At 38.1% G+C, this 24148-nt stretch overlaps 1 protein-coding gene across 1 annotated transcript in view; it reads right to left on the bottom strand.

The window, feature by feature from the left end:
- The window catches only part of myo15ab (myosin XVAb), an 82524-nt gene that overhangs the window by 38831 nt on the left and 19545 nt on the right, over positions 1 to 24148 (bottom strand). Inside the window, exons 19-31 of the mRNA XM_038285265.1 lie at positions 22178 to 22339; positions 20662 to 20775; positions 20483 to 20541; positions 20054 to 20177; positions 19844 to 19939; positions 14507 to 14638; positions 13841 to 13966; positions 13694 to 13771; positions 8472 to 8623; positions 7867 to 7912; positions 7610 to 7734; positions 3523 to 3640; positions 3238 to 3413 (exon numbers count right to left, since the gene is read on the bottom strand). Coding sequence (XP_038141193.1) covers positions 3238 to 3413; positions 3523 to 3640; positions 7610 to 7734; positions 7867 to 7912; positions 8472 to 8623; positions 13694 to 13771; positions 13841 to 13966; positions 14507 to 14638; positions 19844 to 19939; positions 20054 to 20177; positions 20483 to 20541; positions 20662 to 20775; positions 22178 to 22339 — 1508 coding nt within the window. The remainder of the gene's footprint in view (positions 1 to 3237; positions 3414 to 3522; positions 3641 to 7609; positions 7735 to 7866; positions 7913 to 8471; positions 8624 to 13693; positions 13772 to 13840; positions 13967 to 14506; positions 14639 to 19843; positions 19940 to 20053; positions 20178 to 20482; positions 20542 to 20661; positions 20776 to 22177; positions 22340 to 24148) is intronic.

Here is a 24148-nt window from a genome sequence, read left to right as displayed (position 1 = left end):
ACCGGCCTGGAAATCTATCCCCTTTGTTGGATGAGTGCAGCCTGGACTCCACATCTTATCTCCCCGTATCAAGGTCATTGAATGAGGTTTCCGTGATAAGGCTCTTAGTGTTCAGGTCAGTAAAACCAAACTGTAAGGCCTACATTTCTGAGCTGTTGGGTGATACTCTAGACTCAAAACCCATAAAACCAGCTGATATCAAATACTGTAGTGTGGAAGTTCTGGGATATTTTGGGCCTTGTTTAGGAAGGCACTTGTTTAGTACAATATATATATATATATATATATACATATATATATATATATACATATACACTATATTGCCAAAAGTATTTGCTCACCTGCCTTGACTCACATATGAGCTTAAGTGACATCCCGTTCCTAATCCATAGGGTTCAATATGACGTCGGTCCACCCTTTGCAGCTAGAACAGCTTCAACTCTTCTGGGAAGGCTGTCCACAAGGTTTAGGAGTGTGTTTATGGGAATTTTTGACCATTCTTCCAGAAGCGCATTTGTGAGGTCGCACACTGATGTTGGACGAGAAGGCCTGGCTCTCAGTCTCCGCTCTAATTCATCCCAAAGGTGTTCTATCGGGTTGAGGTCAGGACTCTGTGCAGGCCAGTCAAGTTCATCCACACCAGACTCTGTCATCCATGTCTTTATGGACCTTGCTTTGTGCACTGGTGCACAGTCATGTTGGAAGAGGAAGGGGCCAGCTCCAAACTGTTCCCACAAAGTTGGGAGCATGGAATTGTCCAAAATGTCTTGGTATGCTGAAGCATTCAGAGTTCCTTTCCTTGGAACTAAGGGGCCAAGCCCAGCTCCTGAAAAACAACCCCACACCATAATCCCCCCTTCACCAAACTTTACACTTGGCACAATGCAGTCAGACAAGTACCGTTCTCCTGGCAACCGCCAAACCCAGACCCGTCCATCAGATTGCCAGATGGAGAAGCGCGATTCGTCACTCCAGAGAACGCGTCTCCACTGCTCTAGAGTCCAGTGGCGGCGTGCTTTACACCACCGCATCCGACGCTTTGCATTGCACTTGGTGATGTATGGCTTGGATGCAGCTGCTCGACCATGGAAACCCATTCCATGAAGCTCTCTGCGCACTGTTCTTGAGCTAATCTGAAGGCCACATGAAGTTTGGAGGTCTGTAGTGATTGACTCTGCAGAAAGTTGGCGACCTCTTCGCACTATGCGCTTCAGCATCCGCTGACCCCGCTCCGTCAGTTTACGTGGCCTACCACTTCGTGGCTGAGTTGCTGTCGTTCCCAAACACTTCCATTTTCTTATAATACAGCTGACAGTTGACTGTGGAATATTTAGGAGCGAGGAAATTTCACGACTGGATTTGTTGCACAGGTGGCATCCTATCACAGTTCCACGCTGGAATTCACTGAGCTCCTGAGAGCGACCCATTCTTTCACAAATGTTTGTAAAAACAGTCTGCATGCCTAGGTGCTTGAATTTATACACCTGTGGCCATGGAAGTGATTGGAACACCTGATTCCAATAATTTGGATGGGTGAGCAAATACTTTTGGCAATATAGTGTATATATATATATATATATATATTTTTTTTTTTTTTTGGGAAAGAGTTTCACAAAATCTGTAGAACTAATGATTAAGTACACCTTAAGAGAGAAGGAGTAAGACTGAGTAGGGAAGGCAAACTGAAGAAAATCTGGTTTTGCTTCTTAACTCTGCCTTTTGGGCAGTTTTGCTCCTAATAGCAATCCCTCAAGTAGACATGGGAAATAAAACAATAACATTAATTATAGCAGTATAGGTACCTGATCAATGTCAATAGGAAATATGTTTGATACAATGTTCTATAATTGCCCTAACTCCTATCCAGAAATGCATCATTCTGGTGGGTGTGGGTAGAGAAACAGATTTACCTTCTTAATCTCTCAAGACCCATCAAAGCAAACTTTGTAGTAGATCTGACCTCATGTTAAGAATTACATTATTTTTGTGCAAATAAAAAGGTGGGTACATATCATCCTCTAAACACAAGTAGACACTGAATGATTGATTTAATAATATGCTAAAATCTAGATCTGCAACAAACACAAGTAGGAAGGTTTAACTAATAGTAATGCAGATAGCAGTTTTAGGAGGAGTCCCAGTTGAAATTTATGACTTATTACGTCTTGTGAAGACAAATAAAATGCAACATATTTGATTGATTACCTTTATGAAATCAAGATTTAATCCAGTAATTAAGTAGCAAGACCACAATAATGTTATATTAGCCATTCTTTTGTATGACCTTAAACTGGGGTGACTGTTTACTGGTGCGTTGGTGTGTGAATATGTGTGTGAATGTACGTATGGAAGTGGGTAAACATTTGTATGTGTTTGTGTGGATGTGATGTGTAACCTTGGGAGTGTGATTAGAACAGTAAAATACCCCTCCACCTACATCACCTGATAGCAAAAAAAGGGGGTAGGCCTGGCCCCAGAAGGCTGCAGCAGTCCCAGGCTGCCAGACAGAAAGAATTACCCCAAAGGTTTTCTGCAACCAGATGCCTTTAGATTTCCACCATTAGAAATGGAGTCCACCTCAGTTTAATTTAATGTCAGTAAACATCAAGTTGTTCTGCGAAGCCCTCTAATTTATTACATGAGCTGTTTTGTTATAGCACTCTCTCCAGTCCAATGACTCCATAATGCTTTACACTACACTTATGTATTCACACATTCATGCACTGATGTGGAAAGCTACACTGTAGCCACAGCAGCCCTGGGGCAGACTGGCAAAAGCAAGGCGGGCAAGACGGTTGAAGTGTCTTGCAGCTAGAGAGTGGGGCCTAAAACTGGAAGCAAGCTTGTAACAGGACAAACTCCTAGCCCCTGAGCCTAGAATAGTGTTTAGATCAAAGTTATTCATTATAGTTAAACGGACCAAGTCTAAGTGCATAACTAAGTCTAATTTGCATGACTTGAACACTAATTGCTTGACTGATATTTTGCAAAGAAAAACAATGTTTTTAAAGCTCACAGAGTCAAGCCAGCAAAAGACAACATTTTTCTTAGAAGACACTTGAAGAAACATTTTCTTTCTATTCACTACCGGTACATCTCCCACCTTGTCTGTAACATAAAATCCCAATGACATTTACAGTAGTTTATGATTGTAACATGTTTGTATATGTTTCAGCATTATAAATACTTTTATAAGGAGGTGTATAATAATAATCACATGCATGTTCAGAAATTTACCTGGCCAGGTAGCCTCTGCAGCGAGCTTCAAAGCAGGTTATACTTCGCCTGAATTTGAGAAAGTTCTGTCGAACAAAACACATGCGGGCATATCTCTGCAGCGTCATGGCAGCTATGTCCAAAACACGGTCACGCTTCCCTTCCAACAGCTGATACAGCTCCTCTTTAAGGAAAATCTAATATACACAAAAGCAGATGCATATTTATTGCCATTAACTTGGAGTTATGATACATGCCAGCTTGTATTTCATGCAAATGGTTGTTTGTGTTACCAGTTAAACTCACCTTGCTGACGCCCACCTGATATGAGCCTTCCTTGACTGGACAGAGTTTGTGAAGCATCATAACACAATTTTCTCCATCTGCTGGCATAGGATCCTTCAGACAGAGCAGAGCTTTATACCTATGGTCACACATCATTTGACAAGGAAATCAGAATTTCCCAAAGAGATAAGAACCAGGAAATACAAAGTTGCATCCTGTATCTCAGAATTGTGCAAATCTTAGATTGGATGCAAACCTGACAGCTCTTGTTCGAGCCTAATTGGTATTTTGCGTATTTAGAGTATTTGGCTGCTTGTAATTTGCGTGGTCTAACTACTTTCTGTGTGAGTTTTATCTCCTGTGAGTGCTGCTGTAAATCAGATCCCTTTGACAGCGAACAGTGAGTGGTGCTGGGAGATCAATTGGTTTCATCAGCTTTCCTACTGAGGAAGCTGACAAATGCCAAATGGGTCTTTCAATGTGAAGAGACCCGTTTGCGTGAAATGTATTATCTCCAATGAAAGCCAATAATTACAATGATATTGACAGAATGTTGAGAGTACAGGGCACATAATCTTTCAGGAATGGAAGGTGAAAAGAAAGGCTACAAAAACTGGAGGGTATTCTAGCCTGTTATAGTGTTGTGACAAAGTAACTGCAGTTTTCTTCTGTTTTTATCTATTATTTTAAACTAAATGTTTGGAATTTTTAAGCTAATTTAAAGAGATAAGATGCAGTAGTACAAAATACAAGTTTTAAGTGACGGTTTATTTTTTAAGGGGAAAAGGGATTCCAAACAGCTAGGTTGTGATGTTTTTAAATCCCTGTTGAGGAATTCTGGCCTAGTCTTTTTCAAATTTGGGAGAGGCAGTGACTCAATGGGGAAATAGGGATTTCTTGATATCAGAATGTTAAGTTTAGCTTCCTACTGCTACACTTCACTTAATTCCAAGTTGACATCCGATCTTCATAACCAGTAGTCTAGTTGTAAAAAACAAAAAAGGAGGATGGAAGATTCTTTGTATTTTTTTTTGGAAGCATACATAGCAGAGATGGGGGATCTGGAGTCATCAAGTCATCTCTATGTCATGTATTTGTTCTGACCAGGTGAGTCCAATCTGCACAGGTTAAACCAGATTGGACTCACCTGGTTCAGTGGCTGACAAAGCGATGACTCGTTGACTCCAGATCCCCCATCTCTGATACATAGCCTAATTAATATAGTCTATTAACTAATGCACTATGCATGGTATGGTGGTTACATGTCAGGTACCCCGGTCATTGACCTCGACCATTGCACCTCTCAATAGAACTGCGGTCAGTCCCTGGACTGTCATGGCTATCACTGCCCCTACACAGTTAGGGACAAATGCAGAGGTCAAATTTCCTACTGGGATCAGCTTCATAGTAGGCCACTTCTTTGATTTTATTTAGTTTACTCAGGCTACTTGTTAGCCCACACCTAATGTTGAAAGGGTAATATTATTGCCATTACTATTAATATATAGTAGAAATTTTACACATTCAGAAATAAAATGTCATGGGTTTCTAAGGGCTGGATGGGGTCTGGTTTGGGGACAGGCAGCCAAGGAGCTGGAATCAGAATCAGCTTTTCCAAGTCCAAGGCTATGGTCCTTGACAGGAAGACATGGGATGTCCCCTTCAGGTTCTAGGAGAATTCCTGACTCAAGGGGAGGAGTTAAAGTATCTTGGGGTCCTGTTCACAAGTGTGGATTTAATGTGGATGCTGCACATTTGTTTGATTGTTGTGTTGAAGAGAGAGCTGAGCAAAAAGGCAAAGCTCTCGATTTAATGGTTGGTTTACGTTCCTACTAGGGATGCACGATATAATCGCCCCCTATCGGTATCGGCCTTAAAACTGAATATCGGACATCGGCCACCCCACCGATATTTAACCCGATATTTGATCAGCTTCTGAGTTTCTAAAGTCTAAAAATAAAATAAAAAATACTACTACTTCTTCCTCAAAAACTTCTTTTTTACAGACTTAAAAACTTCTAAAGATGAGGGAAAAAATATTGATACATTCAAATATCACAATATCTTCATATGCTGATATATTGCCATTTAAAAACACCATATCAATCTCTTTTACTACTGAAATATTGCTATATGTCATCGTTATGCTACGAAATCCTCAAAATTCACGAAATTTTGCCCTTTTTATATGTTGATATATTGACGCGGTATCTATGTATTTTACTAACAAAATCTCACAAGAATTTGCAAAATATCAAGAGAGTTTGTAACGAGACGATGAAATTTCACGAGATTTTGAAAGTAAAATAGATCGATACCGCGTTTTTAAAAATCTATTTGATATCAGCATATGAAAATATATTTGAGTATATTATTTTTCAAAGTGTCAGAAATGGATAACAAAACTTCTATTTTCAATGACTACTTATTTTTGTCCAGCTTTAACATCGGTATCGGTTATCAGCTGCATGAGTTTTAAAATATCGGCATATCGGATATCGGCCAAAATCCCAATATCGTGCATCCCTAGTTCCTACCCTTACCTACAGTATGGTAATGAAATCTGGATCATGACTAAAAGAACGAGATCTCAGAGAGAAAATTGGTAGTTATTTTTTTTTTCTGCAGGGTGACTGGCAGCTAAACACACCCTTAGAGATAGGGTGACGAGCTTCGTCATTCAGGAGAGGCTTGGAGTAGAGTTGTTTCTCTCCCACATTGAGAGGAGTATCCTGAGGTGGCTGAGACTCTTTTTCAGATGCCTCCACCAGGAAGTGTTTGAGGCCCGTTCCACTAGGAGGAGAGCCAGGGAACGACCCAGCACAGGTTGGAGGGACTATGTCTTAGCTGGCCTGTGAGCACTTTAGGTTTCTCTCAAAGGAGCTGAAGGAAGTGTCTGGGGAGAGAGGGAAGTCTGGGAGTCTCTACTGAGACTGTCGACCCTGCAACCCGGTCCAGGATAAGTGGAAGACAACAAGTACCAGACCAATGATGTTACGTTGAGAAGATCTCTAGTATTCAATACAGCACCACCCCATCACACTATCGCCACTGTGTAAGACTATACAATGTCAGAAACATGTTCTTTTTCGGTTCACCTCCTGTTTCTTTATAAGCCGGTGTCATAACTTAATTTTTCCATTGTGAGACCAATAAAGTTCTATTCTATTCTAATGCTGTAATAGTGTTACACGAGATATAATCAAATTCACATCTTTTAAAAAGTCACACTTTTTTCTGGCCAGTCAACAGAAAACTTTCCTAAAAGGTTTTCATAATCCTGGGTAATCATTTATAATCCTTCAATTTGAAAATGGTGTTATTGTATTTTGCTCTGTGTTTTTCTCATTGTTGAATCAATTTTTTTTTTTTTTTATAAAAAAATAAAGCAATGAGGGCCTCTTGAAGTAATTTTGGTTGTTAGTTACCCCTGAGTAAGTTTACTACTCTTCCATATAGTGTACATTTATGGATAATAGTTCTCCTGTGGTTTTACTGGAATCCTTAAAATGTATGATAGCTAACTATTTTCAAAATTATGTTTCTCTGCTGTTCTTCATTTTTTTTTTAATTGTTTGCTTATTAAGAACTTTTATGCTTTACACAATCAGACAGGTCACATGACTAAATAATTTAAGAAGGGAAGTAATCACTTTATACATCATCACTAATAAAATTATTTTTTTCCTATGCGATACCATTTGTTTGGTGATCTGAAACATTTAAGTGAATCAATAAAGTAAAAGCTGAAGAAATCACAGTTTGGTGGGTAGGACTTTTACACAGCATTGTATTTAGATGATCGGTTTATTGTTGTTGTTCAGCTATCATGATATTCAGTAGTAGTTGTTGCTAATCTATTAAAATGCCTAAACAGGTGTTTAAAATGGATTCCCATTAAAGTGCATAGTAATATAAAATGGTGATACCATTAGAATCTTTTAACATTTTGGTGTGTTAAAACAATGGTTTGTTTGATTAAAAAAATGAAGGCAGACCCTTTGAGTTGGTCTATCAAATAAGATCCCAACAAAAACACACTAAGAAAACAAAAGTGACTTCAATTACCTTTTAATATTGTATCTGTTCACATCTTTGAACAACCAACCTTGATAAGAAGCTGTGAAAGGTCAACCTTGCAGGGTAACCCTCCTTCCTTATACGGATGGTCTCCATAATACCAGAATAAAGCAGCTGTGTGTTGACAAGATTCATGTCAAACATTCCTGGCATCTGCATACACAGAACAACTTTGTTTTAAATATCAATATGCAAAAAAAGTCCCATAACAGGCAACCCCTAAAAGCAAACAAAGAATCCAAAAAATGTACAAACTGGCATACATCATCATACTTGCAAATATACCTTTTGATGGTTCGGCTTGATGCATCGCACAAAAAAAGGGTTACACCTGTCACAGATGGAGGATAATTGATGCAAAGATAAGTGATTTAAATGAGGCATTATTTTAACTTTGCAAGGGAAGTCTACTTTTCAATGTGTAAATTAATAGAATCAGCATTTTCTGTAGAAGGCTAAGGCATATAATCCAGTTTACTTGATAGAGTGGCGTAAAATCAGCATAAGACAGGATTTTATCCTAAGATCTGTTTTTTTATTTATCTGAGTTGCTAAGATTTACAGTATGGATCCGGCTAAGTCATATGCTTGAATTGCCATTGTAACAAATCAATCACAATCCATTACACTGAGAAAGAAAGATATTTTACATGAAATATTATAGAAAGCTACAATAGAAGAAATACTCATCCAAAAATCTTCTTCTACTCCCTATAATTCAGAAGATATTGACTGTGATATCTTGTCTTATAGCAATTAATAGTGGTCAGTGAAAGCATGTCTTAGCCTGGGTTTGTACAGTATATATGAACAAATAGACTCTCCAGTTAGACTTTTGTTTTGTATGGAAGTCTAAGGCAAAAAGTAAGAAGTCTTCTTTAACTACAAACCTCCCCATCTTGTCCAGCAGGTCCTGTAGGCTACTCTGGAACTTTGCACTGACTGTGTTGGCCTGATGACGACGTGCCGTGCTGTTGCGACGCAAATTGGAGTGCTGCTGTGACAAAGACTCTGAATGCTTCAAGAAAAAGCTCGATACCATCTGAACATACATAGAAAACAAACAGAGGATAAAGAGTTAAACTAAAAGACAGGGCTTAACCAGAACACCTTCTCAGGTAACATTTGGACTAAATTGGTGAAAGATACTTAGACATTAAAAATTAAAAGCTTACTACCTGATTTCAGAGCTGAGATTTTTGACATGGAGAGTATTGTTATTACAGTCTACAGCCTGTAGTTACATATCAGAGCTCATATTTAAACAAACTGACTGGGGGTTGTACAGTAAGGTTCCCAAGAGATAATTAAGCTTACTTCCACAGTCTAAAAACATGACTTTTAGGCTGATGGGTCTCTCTTTGGAGTGAGTTTGTGTGTCCATTATTTATTTGTCTTGCGTTGGATTGGGAACCTTTACAGGGTGTACCCTGTCTCTCAATAAATGGCTGTTGCAGACAGACAGCATTCCCCTTAAAATCCTACGAAGTAAAGTAGGTAAAGCCTATGGATGGGTAATCAAAGCATCTTTTTCTCTTTTGCAGTGTCCAACTTAGAGTTTATTATAAAGTTTCCAATTTATTTGCCCTCCATAATGACCTCTCTTTCCTAGAATCATATTTGTGGAGTTGATAGTTATTCAGTGGAGCAACTCTCTCCCCTGAATTGTTGATCTTGTCAGGTACTGGAAAGGTGTCCAAAGGGCAGAAGTGGGAGATATGTAGTAAATGGCTGTGTTCTCTGAGGGCCAAATTTGTTGGCCAATTAAATCATACTGCAGTGTTGTGGCCTCTTCCGCCTTAAAGACTCGTTCTTATACAACCGACCAATGTAGCTTTCTTTTTGACCGGTTGGAAGGACAGGTCTAGTGTATCATTCATAGGCTAGGTTATCCCGTGATTCACTGCATGTCCAATCATGCTCCATGCACAGAGGAAAAAACGGAAATGGCGACAAACAGTTGCAATATTGTAAGTGCAGTTTAATATAATACAAATATTTGAATAGTTTTGTATTAAATCAATGAAAATAGTTACGTTTAATGGTTAGTGAGGCAGATATGTTGCGGGTAATGTTAAGTTTATTCAAAGGTTTTATCTGTCCCTTTGCAAACGGGTTTGTCTGACATTTAAGCACAGATTCCAATAACTGTGCAGTGTGGGGACTATAAATCTGACATCTGCAACCATGGTACTGCTGCTGAAAAACAGAAATGAAACTAGCACACAGGACAGTACTGAGACATTCGTTATCCATTATTTACCTACTCTGGCTGTGTCTGAACGTCTGCCCTAACCCCTAAATCCCTCAATCACTATATTGAGCTGGAACTATATTGGACTTTATAGTGAACTGAGTTAACTGACTGTTTGGATAAATGATCACTGCTTTTCGCTTCCTGTTGATCACCACCTCTTCGCACGGTCCCTTCGCCATCTTTGTTATTCGTTGCCGCTGTCGAGTAGCGACCGCTGTATTCATGTCTATGGCGACAGCGGGCCGCTGCGACAACAGCATAATGCTTTGTGAGAAGATCTCTCCTCACAAAGCCTTCAGGAATATATCTGCTTGTCTAGTGATCATACATGATCACTGTTTTTCAAGGTGCATTGTGGGAAATGCCTACGGCACTCGAACACTCATTTAAAGTGGCGTAATCACTATATAGTTCCTTAAATAGTTATTAGGGCGGCCATTCTGAGAGAGCTATAGAGATGGTTCCTCTCTATATGGTTCCTCATCTCCAACCTTTGTCACAGGTTTTTTTCAGTTAAAGGAGGTTCTGCCCACCTGAGAAAGTTTCCTTTGAAGCTCTGAACTCTGCTAATTAACAATCTGCTCTAACCTCCAGTACAGTAAGGGCCGGATTTATCAAAGGTTTGCGTGTATTAAAACGTGAGCTATTTCACTGCGCACGCTAAAAAATGTACAAACTGATCTATCAACAGCGTGCTAAAAGGATTTGGTCTTTAAAACGTGCTAAATAGCGCCTCTTATCCATTTAGTACTTTTTCTGCAATGAATATTCAATATAGGGCGTTTACACGCAAAAGTGCGTCTTGTGGGAGGAGAACATGTAAATATATTAATTTAGCACTCGCAAAGTGATTTATCAAACCTGAAAGCAATTTTGCTAACGGTATCTGACTCTATATTTAACACGTTTCAAAAGAAGGTGCAAATGGTCTGTATGCGTAATTGCGCACACATGGCAGCGGTTATTGTCGCAAGAAGGAGACATCGAAATGAAGCAATGAGACGCAGAGAACGCATTTTTTCACTCCGTGTGAATATTTTTGGAATGAACGAGGAAACGATCATCAAAACATATCGTTTATCCGGCATTGCCATTTTGGAGCTGTTGGGGGAACTCCGAATGGATTTGGAGCCAGCCACAAGGAGGACCCACGCATGCAGATATCACAAAACTCCTCGCAACATTGCACTTTTTTGCATCTGGGATCTCCCAATCTCGTTTTTCAGAAGTGCTGTCCGACGTTCTAAATGCCATGTCGCCCTGACGCCCTATCGGAGAACCCCGACACCCTGCGCCTGTGGAGCAACATGCCAATGCAGTCATCTTATCCACAGTCACTTCTTGTGAGCCATTTGGTATGTGCATTGTTCTACAGGCCGATACAAAACACCTGTTTTTTTTTTTTGTTTCTGTGTTTTTTTCTTACTGCGGTGAAGTAGAAATTCAGCCACATACCACCTTAGGGAATAAAGGTTGCCAAAGTTATATATATATATATATATATATATATATATATATATATATATATATATTTTTTTTTTTTTTTTTTTCTTTTTTTTTTCTTTTTTTGGAGGGGGTGGTGTCACTGTAAGATTAAAATTTCTTAATGCACTAGTTTGCACAAACTACTTTGCCGCAAACCACAAAACGCGCAAAACCATCATTTAAATAGGGCGTCTCCAACAGTTTTGCGCCTGCCACCAGTTACGCAATCGCTCTTGTTAAATCACCCGCAAACCATGGTTCAGCCCCTCGCGCAAAATTCCACTTTGCGAGCGCAAATTACTGCACGCAAAATTGGATCTTGATAAATCCGGCCCAAAGTGCCTTCCTCTGTTTCATTCTTGTAGATTCTACTTTCCTCCTGTAACATCAGTACCCGTCCCAATTCATCCTCAGCGGATCATGTTACAAGATCACACTGTTTCCTTCTTCCAATCATCTAGCCAGTACAGTACAGCGTTGCATCTAACCCTGTTCTGTGCATCTTGCTCTCTGACAAGTTTTTGCAGCTTCTTTAGAAGTATCATTGGTTTGTTTGAAGCTTGCTGATTATTATTCTCTTTTGAGGTTCAGTATAATTAAAGCTACAGTGTGTAATAATTACAGGGATATACAGTCAGAAATGTAATATATTATACATAACTGTGTTATTTATCATCATCTACGAGCTCAGCCTCTTAACCTTAATATTTGCGTTGCCTTAGAATTCGTTATTTATAATTACATAGGAGTGGGTCTCGCAGCCATGGAGGCAGACATCGTTGCGCAATGGCAGCGCAGAGCCAACAAACTAGCGATTGCGAGATCGCCCATTGCGCTCGAAAGTAACTACGGCAACTTGAGAGAGATGAACTGAGACGGTACTGAACAATAGATGGCAGTATTATGCCTGAGAATACTATCTGTAAAATTATCTATGTAAACAAACCTCCTCACTTGAAAAGGTAGGTGATGCGGACGTCGTGGAAGACATTTTGTCCCTTAACGCTCGCCGTACTGTTGGGGGGGAGAAGCGGTGGGGGGGAGATGTTCATTTTGCTGCGGTCTGCAGTCTGGACGTTAGATGTCGCTCAAAATTACACACTTTAGCTTTAAGGCTAAATACAAATTTATGCAGCATATTTAATTTTTTTGTTATATCCATGCATATTTATTCCCTCATAGCTAACCCATGCACACATACTTAATTTGATCATAAAAAGAGTGAGTGCTTATAGTTTGACAAATTAAAAAAACAATAACAATAAATAAAGGGAAAAAAAAGGAAAAAAAATGCTTTTCACAAAATTCTTCAGCAATAAAATGCTTTTTATATCATCGGATCTGCTTTTGAGGGTTTGTTCTAACACTTTTCCTGTTCCACAGCTTCAGCTTCATCTAATGCCACTGGAAGCTTATCCACAGCAAAACCTCAATCAGGCTCATTTCCTACACCTCCTTTGCTGCTCATTTATAGCAGACTCTCACGTCCGCCAAAACCCCTACATAGACCATGCCATTTTATATGAGGGTCCGAATATCTAGTGGATGAAAAAGTAGTGGACACAACATTTCCCACAATGCACCTTGAAAAGTAGTGTGCATCAATGGTTAGTAGACGAGCAGATATATCCCAGAATGCTCTGCTAGAGCTCTCCTCACAAAGCATAATGGGATTTGTTTTGGGGGCAAGAGAGAACAAAGAGTGCAGGCACTGTCCGGGGAGGTAGAGTCAACATCTGTTCGAACATCTGTTCGAATGGTCAATTAACTGAGTGCAGTTCACTATATAGTTCCTGGTCTATATAGTGATTGAGGTGTTATGAGTTAGGGGTTAGGGTGGAGCTTCGGTCACAGCCTCAGAGCTAGTCAAGGCAAGACTGTCAGAAACCATACAAAGAGTAGTTGTCCAGTGTTCTTGTTTTACCGTAATTTTTATTTCTATGTACTTGCCTGGACACCTCTCTAATTCTGGACATGACCTGGACAGTTTTTTTTTTTTTTTAACTATGACTCTTGCTCTGCCCTTTGGACCTGTTCAGCCCTCCTTCAGTCTAACCCACCCTCATCTTTTTCTGTATGCATCCGGCAGTCTGCTCGTTTTCCCTTCTGCTTCTCTCTGGACATTACCTCCACCTGGATTCTATTTTACTTAATACACTTTTTTTTTTTAAAAACACATCACTGTCTGAATCAAATTTTCAGAAGAACTACCCAAGATCAATCTTCTTGTTCTTTTCCTATTCTTCTTCTCTTACGTCACACAATGCTAACCAGAATGCCTTTTCAGATTAAATATTTTTTCCTTGTAAAATAAAGTAAAGGGAAAGATTGATAAGTCATAAGATAAAGGTGGGATTGACATGTTCTTACTCGGTTCCTGCTTTGAATGAAGAGGTCTAAAACATCCTGCCGCACCAAGTCGAAGTTTTTATCCAAAAATTTGTGGACCTAGAAAGCATATTGTCAGTGCTTAGATTCTAAATTACAGTCATTAGAAAAATCTAGGAAAAAATTTACCTGGTAGGTGACCTTTCCTGCATAGTGTTTTAGGGTGAATTCTGGCAGCGGCATCTTGGGCCTGGCATACAGCGGGTTGGTTCCATGGTGATAGTGGCACTTCTGAAGGAAGGTGTGGTCTGTTGCCTAGCGATAATTGTGGACGGTTAATGGTTCATGTGCCATGGTAACCAAGCGTCTACAGCAGACACACATATTTGGCAAATTGATTCAGTCTATCCCTGATGTAATGCTGCTCTTAATTCACGCTGAGCTCTGGAGATCCTGTAAAACATTTATCTCAATATGAGCTCAGTCAGCTTCTTATATTAGGGGCCCTTGGAGTGATGATAACAGCAGGTAGATATCAAGTCAGCATGTTTAATAGATTTATATTGATCTGAGCTGCCTATGATACTATCCCCTGAATCATAGAAAAGCCAAATGGGAAAGATTTTTTCAAAAGTTAATTTCTTCTGAAAATGAAGTATCAAATATTACAATCAGCTATTGATCCCAATGCTTCGTATAATCAGCTTTTACTTTATTCCAAAGAAATCAGCTCTCTACAGACACCAGACTTAGGGAATTGGATGCTTTTCCAAAGAGTGTTCGAAAGAGTTGATTTGTAAAGGGACCTTCATGTGTTTATTCAGTTTACTCTCATCCAACTTCTATATTTTTTACCTGGGGGAATCCGCACTGGTCATCCAATATGCGCAGGATCCCATGAGGCTTTGCAGCAATAAGGTCAAGACAGGCCTGGTTGTTGCTGAAAGGCTGCTGCAGCCACTGGATTTGCTCCCGCATGTATTCCTCCTGCAGAAAGCAGTTCAGTACACAACATCAAGGTTCAATAGGTTAACAAAACCAATAGAAGATTGCTTTATGATCACTAAAGCCAAAAACAAAACATTATCTTAAAGCCGAAATGGGTTTCAGAGGTACTGATCAAAAAACACTTAAAAGTATTAAACAAAAAATGTATTTAAACGTATTACAATTAGTTTTTTTTTCTGCAATTAGATTAGATTTTTGCAATTAGATTTTTGTTCTGCAAGAGTCTGATTAGTATAGTGATTTATTCTAATAAAGTTTAATTGGTTATGATAAATAGGACATTTTATGAAAGTCACAGTGTTGTTAGTTCTCAAACATTTATTGTTACTTCCTACTTAATGCCTTAATTATTATAGAGTATTAATCTCCTTATAATTGTATTTTTTCCTGGAGGCTCATAAACAAAATGTTTTGCCTTAGGCCAACAATGTGTTTTGAACATCAGCTTAACTTCCACTTTGCAACTGGAATATTATAAATCATTAAACTTTCAAATCATTTCTAAGTTATTTTTCCTTCTCTTTCTACCATTTTTCTTGATTTCAAAAACTTAAAGGTACTTGCAGCCCTGGATGCCCCTCGTAGCTCAGTACTGCTAATGCTGACCAAAGGAGCTGCCGCCTCTGCCAAGTCAGCCACTGGGTCAGCATCCGAGTTCTGCTCCATTGAGAAGCCTTCAAAATTTATCCCAAAACTTTGGCCCTTATAAAGACTTGATGATGCACAAGTGGCCCGGTATAAAAATGACACCCCTGCCTGCACTGGGGCAATACAGACTTATCATTCTATTCTAAATGATACCTAAATGTTAGAGTATTTTGAAATTGTTGCATAGTACATCAAGCTTGAAGACTGTCCACATTCCTTTCAAGATTTTCAAAATCTCACGGTTTTTGTAATTTTCTATATCCCATTCCTTTACAACATATTGACCAAATTTGAAGGCAATGGTCCAAATCACAATAAAGTTTTCTTTAAAATTGAACATTAATAAAATACGATAAAAAATGACACTTTGACACAAAGTAGCTTTTTGGTTTTAGGCTTACCTGTTCTTTTTATAGATTCAGAAGGTTCTTACAAATACCAGGTTGTGCTAAATTCCTTATCCTACCACTTAGAGTTTAGCCTACAAGAATTAAGGAGGCCTGTTTGGCCAGGCCCCTTTTAGAATATTATGAAACGTAAATTGCTGACAGGGGACAAGTTTAAGGGAAATTTAAAAATGTTTAGGCCTCCTAAAATCTATTTAATAAGTCAGGAAGATGACGATGAATAGGCCAGTGTTGTGCATAAGTTGTTCAATGAATGGCGTTATACATTCATATTTTTAATGAACGGTTAGCTGAGTGGATCAGTTTTTAAGTAATCATCGTGAACTAGAGCGACGTTCACTCTGGGTATAATGAGCGACACACACAGCTCACGTTTGCTTTTACTTGATGATGACTCTTTTCATTGAATAACATCAGGTTGTACGACACTTATTAGGGCAAACAGCATGGCAGACCAGCATGTCTGCTGCCAGTACTAGTCTGTGCAAATCAGACCCATCTACTGGTATTTCTGATGCCAGTTTTGCAGAGCTTTGCAGAGTTTTAAGTACCAACAAAGGAAGACTCAGACAGAAATAAAAAAATTCTGTTTTTCTGTGCCCACCAGAACTTAACAAACCGTAAGTCAGCCACATCCACTTCAAATTTAAAGCGACACATCAAGCCAAAGCATCGAAGCTATCTTGGGAAATATCTACTTCTGAATGAGGAATGTAAGAAATAATTTTTGAAACAGATGTTTTTCAGCAGAACCTGAATGTACTTGAATGTTTCTGAAAATCTGTGTAATTTTGATAAATAAAGGCTTCACTGCACATAGAGCATTCCTTGACTCCATCAAGTATTTTCCAATTCTCTCTATATATTATGATTACACATTTAAAGGGTGAAATATGAGTTTCTATTGTTAAGGATTGGGGCTTAATTTACCAAAAGAAAATTGAACTAGTTAACTTATGTGAACTTAGTTCATTTTGAAAAAGTGAATGTGAATGTGTGCTAGTTTATTTTCAGCTGTGTGAACTGAACTTTGAGCTAGTTCTTATCAATTATGAACTTGCACAACATTAGAATATGCCTTCCAATTCCTTAGCTTAGCTATTTGTATGTGCCCCAAAGTGCAGGTTTGATCAGTTATCTCTTAGTAACACAATGTTTTGTACTTGAAAATTCAAAACACCAATTAGTCTCAATCATGAGCTGTAAGATCCAAAGCTAAATTACAAATTTTCACTGCATCTTCCAGAGACTCAGTCTGCAGTTTTACATTTTTATTTTTTCTGTCTACTTTAGAATTCAGATTGCCTTGTCATACTCTTATATTTGCTCAAATGTATAAAGCTCCACTCTGTCTGAATGATCTTCCACCAGTGGATAAGAATATTTTTTCTATCACACTTCAAAAACTCTGTCCAGTGAAGGAAGGCTTAGATAAGAGTCAGGAAGGCAAGCTTTCAAAGCAACACGCAAATAGAAAACACAGGTGCATGTGGCATATGTCACATGTAAAGGGATTTACATTTAAATTTAAAATTGTGACTTTAAAATTATTCTGAAGGAGGAGATGTATCGAGGAAAAGTATTACTGTGTGTATTTTGAACATAGCTGGAACGATGATAAAACATTCGCCTACACTATTATTTTGTAACATCTGTAGGTACATTTTCATTGAATTATAGCTGATAGTATTGTACATAAAGTGGTTATGATAATAATTATATTCATATTATTTTATTTTCTATTAGTTAAATTCAGGACTCATAAAGCACTGTTTAACATAAGTCTTAATTGTTTGCTCTCAACTTTTTTAGAGCGTCTGTCAAAAATGTTCTGCGTACTTTGGGCGATTTTCAGTCTAGTATTTTCATCTGTACATAAAAAAAATATGATGCTGTTGATCTTTGTTGAGGTTAGGACTGCTGCCGATGTACCTTCTGAAAATTGCATTAAAGCTTAAGCTTTGAAGGACCAACAGAGCTCCTCTGCAATATCTTATTGTCCTACTTACTCTGTTTATTCAGTTTTCCTTTTTGCTAGTCTCCTAGTAATTTGTTTTGCCTCTTACTAAGGGCTTCCTACTATGACTCAACTACATGTATTTTCCTAGGAACAACGCTGATTACATAACAATAATCCACTCAGAGGAAACATGAGTCTAAACCCAATTCTCACGTATTCTACGGCAAAGTCAAAGATCAAGTCTTTCAGGATCAAGCGTAAGTCAAGCTTTAAGCCACTAAGGAGCAAAAAAAAGTCAAGACTTATGTCTCTAAGGGGCAGGTCCAAGTCATGTCCTCTGCTTCAGGACATATCTTAAGAAGTTGGGGGCCACTGACCCGTTCTGATTAGAACAGTCAGGACAGTAAGGGCCGGATTTATCAAGATCCAATTTTGCGTGCAGTAATTTGCGCTCGCAAAGTGGAATTTTGCGCGAGGGGCTGAACCATGGTTTGCGGGTGATTTAACAAGAGCGATTGCGTAACTGGTGGCAGGCGCAAAACTGTTGGAGACGCCCTATTTAAATGATGGTTTTGCGCGTTTTGTGGTTTGCGGCAAAGTAGTTTGTAGTTTGTGCAAACTAGTGCATTAAGAAATTTTAATCTTACAGTGACACCACCCCCTCCAAAAAAAGAAATATATATATATATATATATATATATATATATATATATATATATATATATATATATATATATATATATATATATATATATATATATATATAAACTTTGGCAACCTTTATTCCCTAAGGTGGTATGTGGCTGAATTTCTACTTCACCGCAGTAAGAAAAAAACACACAAACAAAAATAAAACAGGTGTTTTTTATCGGCCTGTAGAAAAATGCACATACCAAATGGCTCACAAGAAGTGACTGTGGATAAGATGACTGCATTGGCATGTTGCTCCACAGGCGCAGGGTGTCGGGGTTCTCCGATAGGGCGTCAGGGCGACATGGCATTTAGAACGTCGGACAGCACTTCTGAAAAACGAGATTGGGAGATCCCAGATGCAAAAAAGTGCAATGTTGCAAGGAGTTTCGTGATATCTGGTATTGCGTGGGTCCTCCTTGTGGCTGGCTCCAAATCCATTCGGAGTTCCCCCAACAGCTCCAAAATGGCAATGCTGGATAAACGATATGTTTTGATGATCGTTTCCTCGTTCATTCCAAAAATATTCACACGGAGTGAAAAAATGCGTTCTCTGCGTCTCCTTGCTTCATTTAAATTTCTCCTTCTTGCGACAATAACCGCTGCCATGTGTGCGCAATTACGCATACAGACCATTTGCACCTTCTTTTGAAACGTGTTAAATATAGAGTCAGATACCGTTAGCAAAATTGCTTTCAGGTTTGATAAATCACTTTGCGAGTGCTAAATTAATATATTTACATGTTATCCTCCCACAAGACGCACTTTTGCGTGTAAACGCCCTATATTGAATATTCATTGCAGAAAAAGTACTAAATGGATAAGAGACGCTATTTAGCACGTTTTAAAGACCAAATCCTTTTAGCACGCTGTTGATAGATCAGTTTGTACATTTTTTTGCGTGCGCGGTGAAATAGCTCACGTTTTAATACACGCAAACCTTTGATAAATCCGGCCCTAAATGTGTGAAAAGCAAAATAAGAAATTTTAAGGTTAACAAAACATCCAATGTATATCAAATACATAATATCTGCCATGTGGATAGTTAGAAATAAGTCCAACAAAGATCTGACACTGGATACCAAATCACTAAAAGCTCTGTCAGAGTCACATTACTTTAGTTGAAATAGGATTTTCTCTTAGCCAACTGTTATCTTTCCAACTGTTGTTAATGACAGTGAAACAATTTGGGTCATTATGGCAGACTTTAAGTTGAGAAAGATCCAGGAAAGTAAAATGGATTAGCAAGCCCTGTAAAAATGCAGAATAAAAAAAAAAGAGTCCAAAAAAGAAAACATCTAAAAAAAACATAAAATTTCCCTTCGAAAGCTGGAAAAACTGCTGATAGTGATAATTTACACTTATTAAAAGAAGGTCTGCATACAAAAATGAAAAGTATGTAAGAAATTTTGTTTGCTGTATCCGGTAAAACTTTTTCGTTTTATGTCTTTTTCATCTACACCTTGTGATTTTCCTGACCTGCTCCTCCTGGAAGATGACTCTGTTAAAGAAGAACTGTAATGTTTCATTTGCGTAGTTGATGCACAGCTGCTCAAAACTGTTCACTTGTAGCTCCTGAAGGGTTTAAAAAAAGAGAACATTAGGATTTGTCTTTGCAAGTTAATCAAGGCAAGTTTTAAAGCCATCAGCTCAGAAACATCTGAAGATGTGACTGCTTTCTAGCAAGACCTCAAACCCATAAATGTCCAGTATGGAGATGGAGAGGGCTTCGTTGCGAGGGTAGACCCGTCTGTTGATGCGCTCTGTCAGCCAACTAAACAGCAGTGTGTACAGGATCTTGGCAACAGCATCTCTGTAAGAAACACACAATAATGTTTCTATGGAAACAGAAAACCTGGTTGCTATAGTAACACCAGACATCTGAAAAAAATCTCCCCAAGCCCTGACATCCTTTGTCCTCACGTTTCGACCAAAGATTTAAAGAAAATACCAGACTATTTATCCCCCATGTATAAGGTTTCCTAGTATATTTCCTAAAAGAACAGTTAAAAAAGAATGAAGAAATTAAGAAGCCTGAAATAAGACTGTCAAGCATGGTTCAGTTGAATGATCTCCCAAAAGGAAAAAGAAATCAGATCCTTTACTTCAGGCACTTACCTGGCATCCAAAGCGCTATCTACTGTCAATGGAGTGTAGATCTTTTCCCTCACTGTATCCTAACAGTCAGAGAGGATGAGAGTTTACACAGATCTGATAGCTAGAAACAGCCATAACAAAAATTTGTTGGAAACTGTATATATACTGATGGTTGAGACTGAGGTTGAAAGTGTGCTTACAGTCATTTTATAAGTGACAGCTTTCTGCAGACCTTCCGGTGAGACCTGAAGCAGCTCAGCTACCACTCTGATCTCCTGTGCACTCACCACCGACACAGCCTCCTGGCCTTCAACCTGCAGGGACACACATATGCAGGCATACATTCATCATAAATGGTGTCTTTGAAACTCAATGAACCAATGAAGCGTATATGATTACATTACCCTGCAAAGGTTTTCTTACCCCTTTAACATTTACACATTGTGTCACATTCCAGTCACAAACTGCAATGCATTTTATTGGGAGGTTATACTACATGCAGTGGTATTTTTTGATATGGTCTTGTGGGCAGTTGTTCACGGTGGCATTGATTGGGGATGCACCTTATACAAGTTTTCTTTTGCTCTCACATGGGCAGTCAGTGAGTAGCTGGAACAGGGCTAAACTACCTTTTATTCTGCCTCTGGGATAAGTTTATTTCCTGCATCTGACTGATCTATTGACATGATTGCTCAACTAAACACCAATACTAGTTGGGCCTCTGTGGAAGACTGAGAAGTCTGTACAATGTTTAAAGAAAGCCCACAAAATATCCCATCTGCAACCTGATAGAGAATTAGCAAATATGTAAAAGAAGGTGCTCTGATCAGATGACACTAAAACTGAAGTTCTACACACAAAATCCTTTGTAGTGCTATACACCTTGACCTGACAACAACATATGCTGCTTACATGTAAAATGGTAAGGTGATACTTTCTATTTACTCTGAAAGTAAAGCTACTTTAAGCTGATGAGAAAATACATCCCAACCCGTAAAAAAACTGTTAGAGGTGTCAAATGACTGAAGGCTGAGGTGGAGGAAAACCTTTCAAAAGAAAAACAACCAAAACATACAGTTAAAACCACGCGTACCCTTTATGTGCACTAGAATGAGTAGTCAACATTTAGAGTTAAATCCCAATGAAACATTTCAGTTTGACTTCGAAATTTGACTAAATACAAATGCAGACCACAATTTTTAAATCTTCATTTGTAAAAATAAATGTGGAAAACATGTATGAATTGACGTTCACTTCACGATAATATAAATATGTTTATGTTCTTTGTGTTGATCTGGTCCATCAGACAAAAGTAAGGAAAGGAAGGTTTTTGGTTTTCATTTGGAAAAAATTGTGAAAACTTAAAGGTTTATGTGTCAGCATGATTAAGAAAGACACTAATAATCCTAAAAGATGTAAACCTGCTTTAACTTGTATAGGTGTTTTGTTTTCTTTTTTTTTTTAAATATATTTTATATCATTATATATATATATCATGATATATATATATATCATTTTATATTATATTTTATACCAGTTGTAACATGTTTGCTGAGATTTGAAGAACATTAATATTATGTGCAGGAGGATATGTACAGAATATCTTTATCATCATTCGTAGTGCTTTCCTTTGTCTCAGTAGTGTTCTTTTTTTAGTTTTAGTTCTGTGAAAATTTAAAATAAAAAGTTCTAAAAGAAAAAAAAGGAGAAAGAGACCTGGTGTGGCTGGAAGTAGACATTCCCCAAATGAAGCACAGAGGAGAGCAGTCTGTAGATACAATTTAGCTCCTCTGGGGTGAAGCACAGGATGTCCATGGCACTCAGCAAACGTCTGAAGTCCTCCCCGTCATCTTTACCTTCTATAGTACAGTTTCCTCCCTGCAAACATGCCCTTTCATGAACACACATGCAGACAGACACTGTTGTCTCAAAAACATAACAATTTAGTTAACCTCTTCTACTTAAGCTCTGATTTGACAACAACTTATCAGCAATTTCAACTCACAGTTATTTTAAGTGTCATTCTGCTTGCATAAAAAGACGCAATTCGCAATGTCAGTACATAACATTACTGCTTTAAAGTGCCAGAATGCAAGAATTTAACTTCACATTAACTAACTAAATACAGCCCCATTCAGTTATGAGTGGTCTCTAAACTAAAATTAAGGCCTGTGAACTGAAATATGGTGGATTTACTTTTAGCTTCTGCTGTTAACAGTAAGTTTGACAACTATACCTCTTGACTTGAGGCATTACATCAGTCTTATATTGTGTATTTATCAGTTTTCCCAGTCAGTGTGCTGCAGTGGTTTTTCAGGGTTTGTATTGGGTCCCTGTATGGTCCACTGGGTGTGGTCCACTGTGGTTATAGTGAAATGACAAACAGCTGTCTTATTTTCTTCATTATTCTGCACCTTTTTAAAGAACACAAAACGCATCGCTCTCAATGCACTTCATGATCTTGATCACTAAACTCTGTCACGGCAAATTTGGGAGATTTAATTAAATTCAACATTTTTAAAGTCTCAATATTGCTCCACACTAGATCAAATTAAAATTAAAACAGTTAACAATGTTGGGGCTAAACTACTGTTAACAATATGAGAGACTTGGAACAGCACTGTAAATACTTGAAATTCAACACTCATCAAGGTTGAATTAATTATCAATGGTGTACTGTCTAAAATTTAATACAATATGCTAGTGTTAACACTTATTAGTGTTTATACAAATATAGCTGAGTATCATCAGCATAACTGTGGTATTTAATCTCATGTTCTCTGATACACTGTAGTTAGAGCTGCACACTAGCAGAAGCAAGGTTCCAATACACAGGCACTACTAGGCCCTCTAAACACCATCAGCTCATCACCAATTTAAGTTAAGTCACAACCACGGCACTGACATTCAAACAAGTGACCCTCAAGTTGCAGGACAAACTTCTGCAGCCTACACCACAACTTCAAAGTTCACAAATGTTGTTGTTAGCACACGTGCTTCAATGGATGAGTTCACATGTAGGTTTGCATTCTGGGAGAAAGTCGGCTAATTGTTTATTTTTACATCAACATCTTTCTAGAATTTAACTGTTTATGTGCATGAATGGAAGCCATTTAAAATACAGTAATTAAAGATGTGAATTCGGACTCTTTGGAATTGCAATAAACATTTCCTTACAACTATTGTCCAAGTCTTATACAAGCTATTAAAAACAGACATTACACAATACCTGATTGCCTGAAGCTGACTTGTAATGTAAAACTCACAATTAGTGACATCAGGTTTATGCCGAAAAATCTGTTTATATTTCAATTTCCAGTTGCCATTTAGTATCTATCTATAAAGGGTATCCTCTTAAAGAAGCACACCAAGAGGAGGAAGTTTTTATTTTTCAATTACAAGCTCCTCTAAAAGCTCCCCCATCAACAGCATTAAGTTAGCTTTTCACAGATATTATTAACTCAATAATAGTGTCATTCTGTTAACAATGGGCATAATACATCTTATGCAAAGTCATTGTTTAGTATTTTCTCAATCAGGCCTTAATGAACATGAAGAAACAATGACTGCCGTCAAATCCATTGAGTGTTGAATGATCAAGAGTTAATTTTAAAGACAAATAAGATCACACCACAAAGCACATTTTTACCCCTTCAACTTAATCTGTCCTTTAATAAAATACTTTTA

The sequence above is a fragment of the Cyprinodon tularosa genome, unplaced genomic scaffold (assembly GCF_016077235.1).
Source record: "Cyprinodon tularosa strain WSP-4 unplaced genomic scaffold, ASM1607723v1 ctg21, whole genome shotgun sequence".
NCBI classification, from domain to species: Eukaryota; Metazoa; Chordata; class Actinopteri; order Cyprinodontiformes; family Cyprinodontidae; genus Cyprinodon; species Cyprinodon tularosa.
Note: the sequence above shows the minus strand (reverse complement) of the source record. Positions and strands in the feature narration are given on the sequence as shown.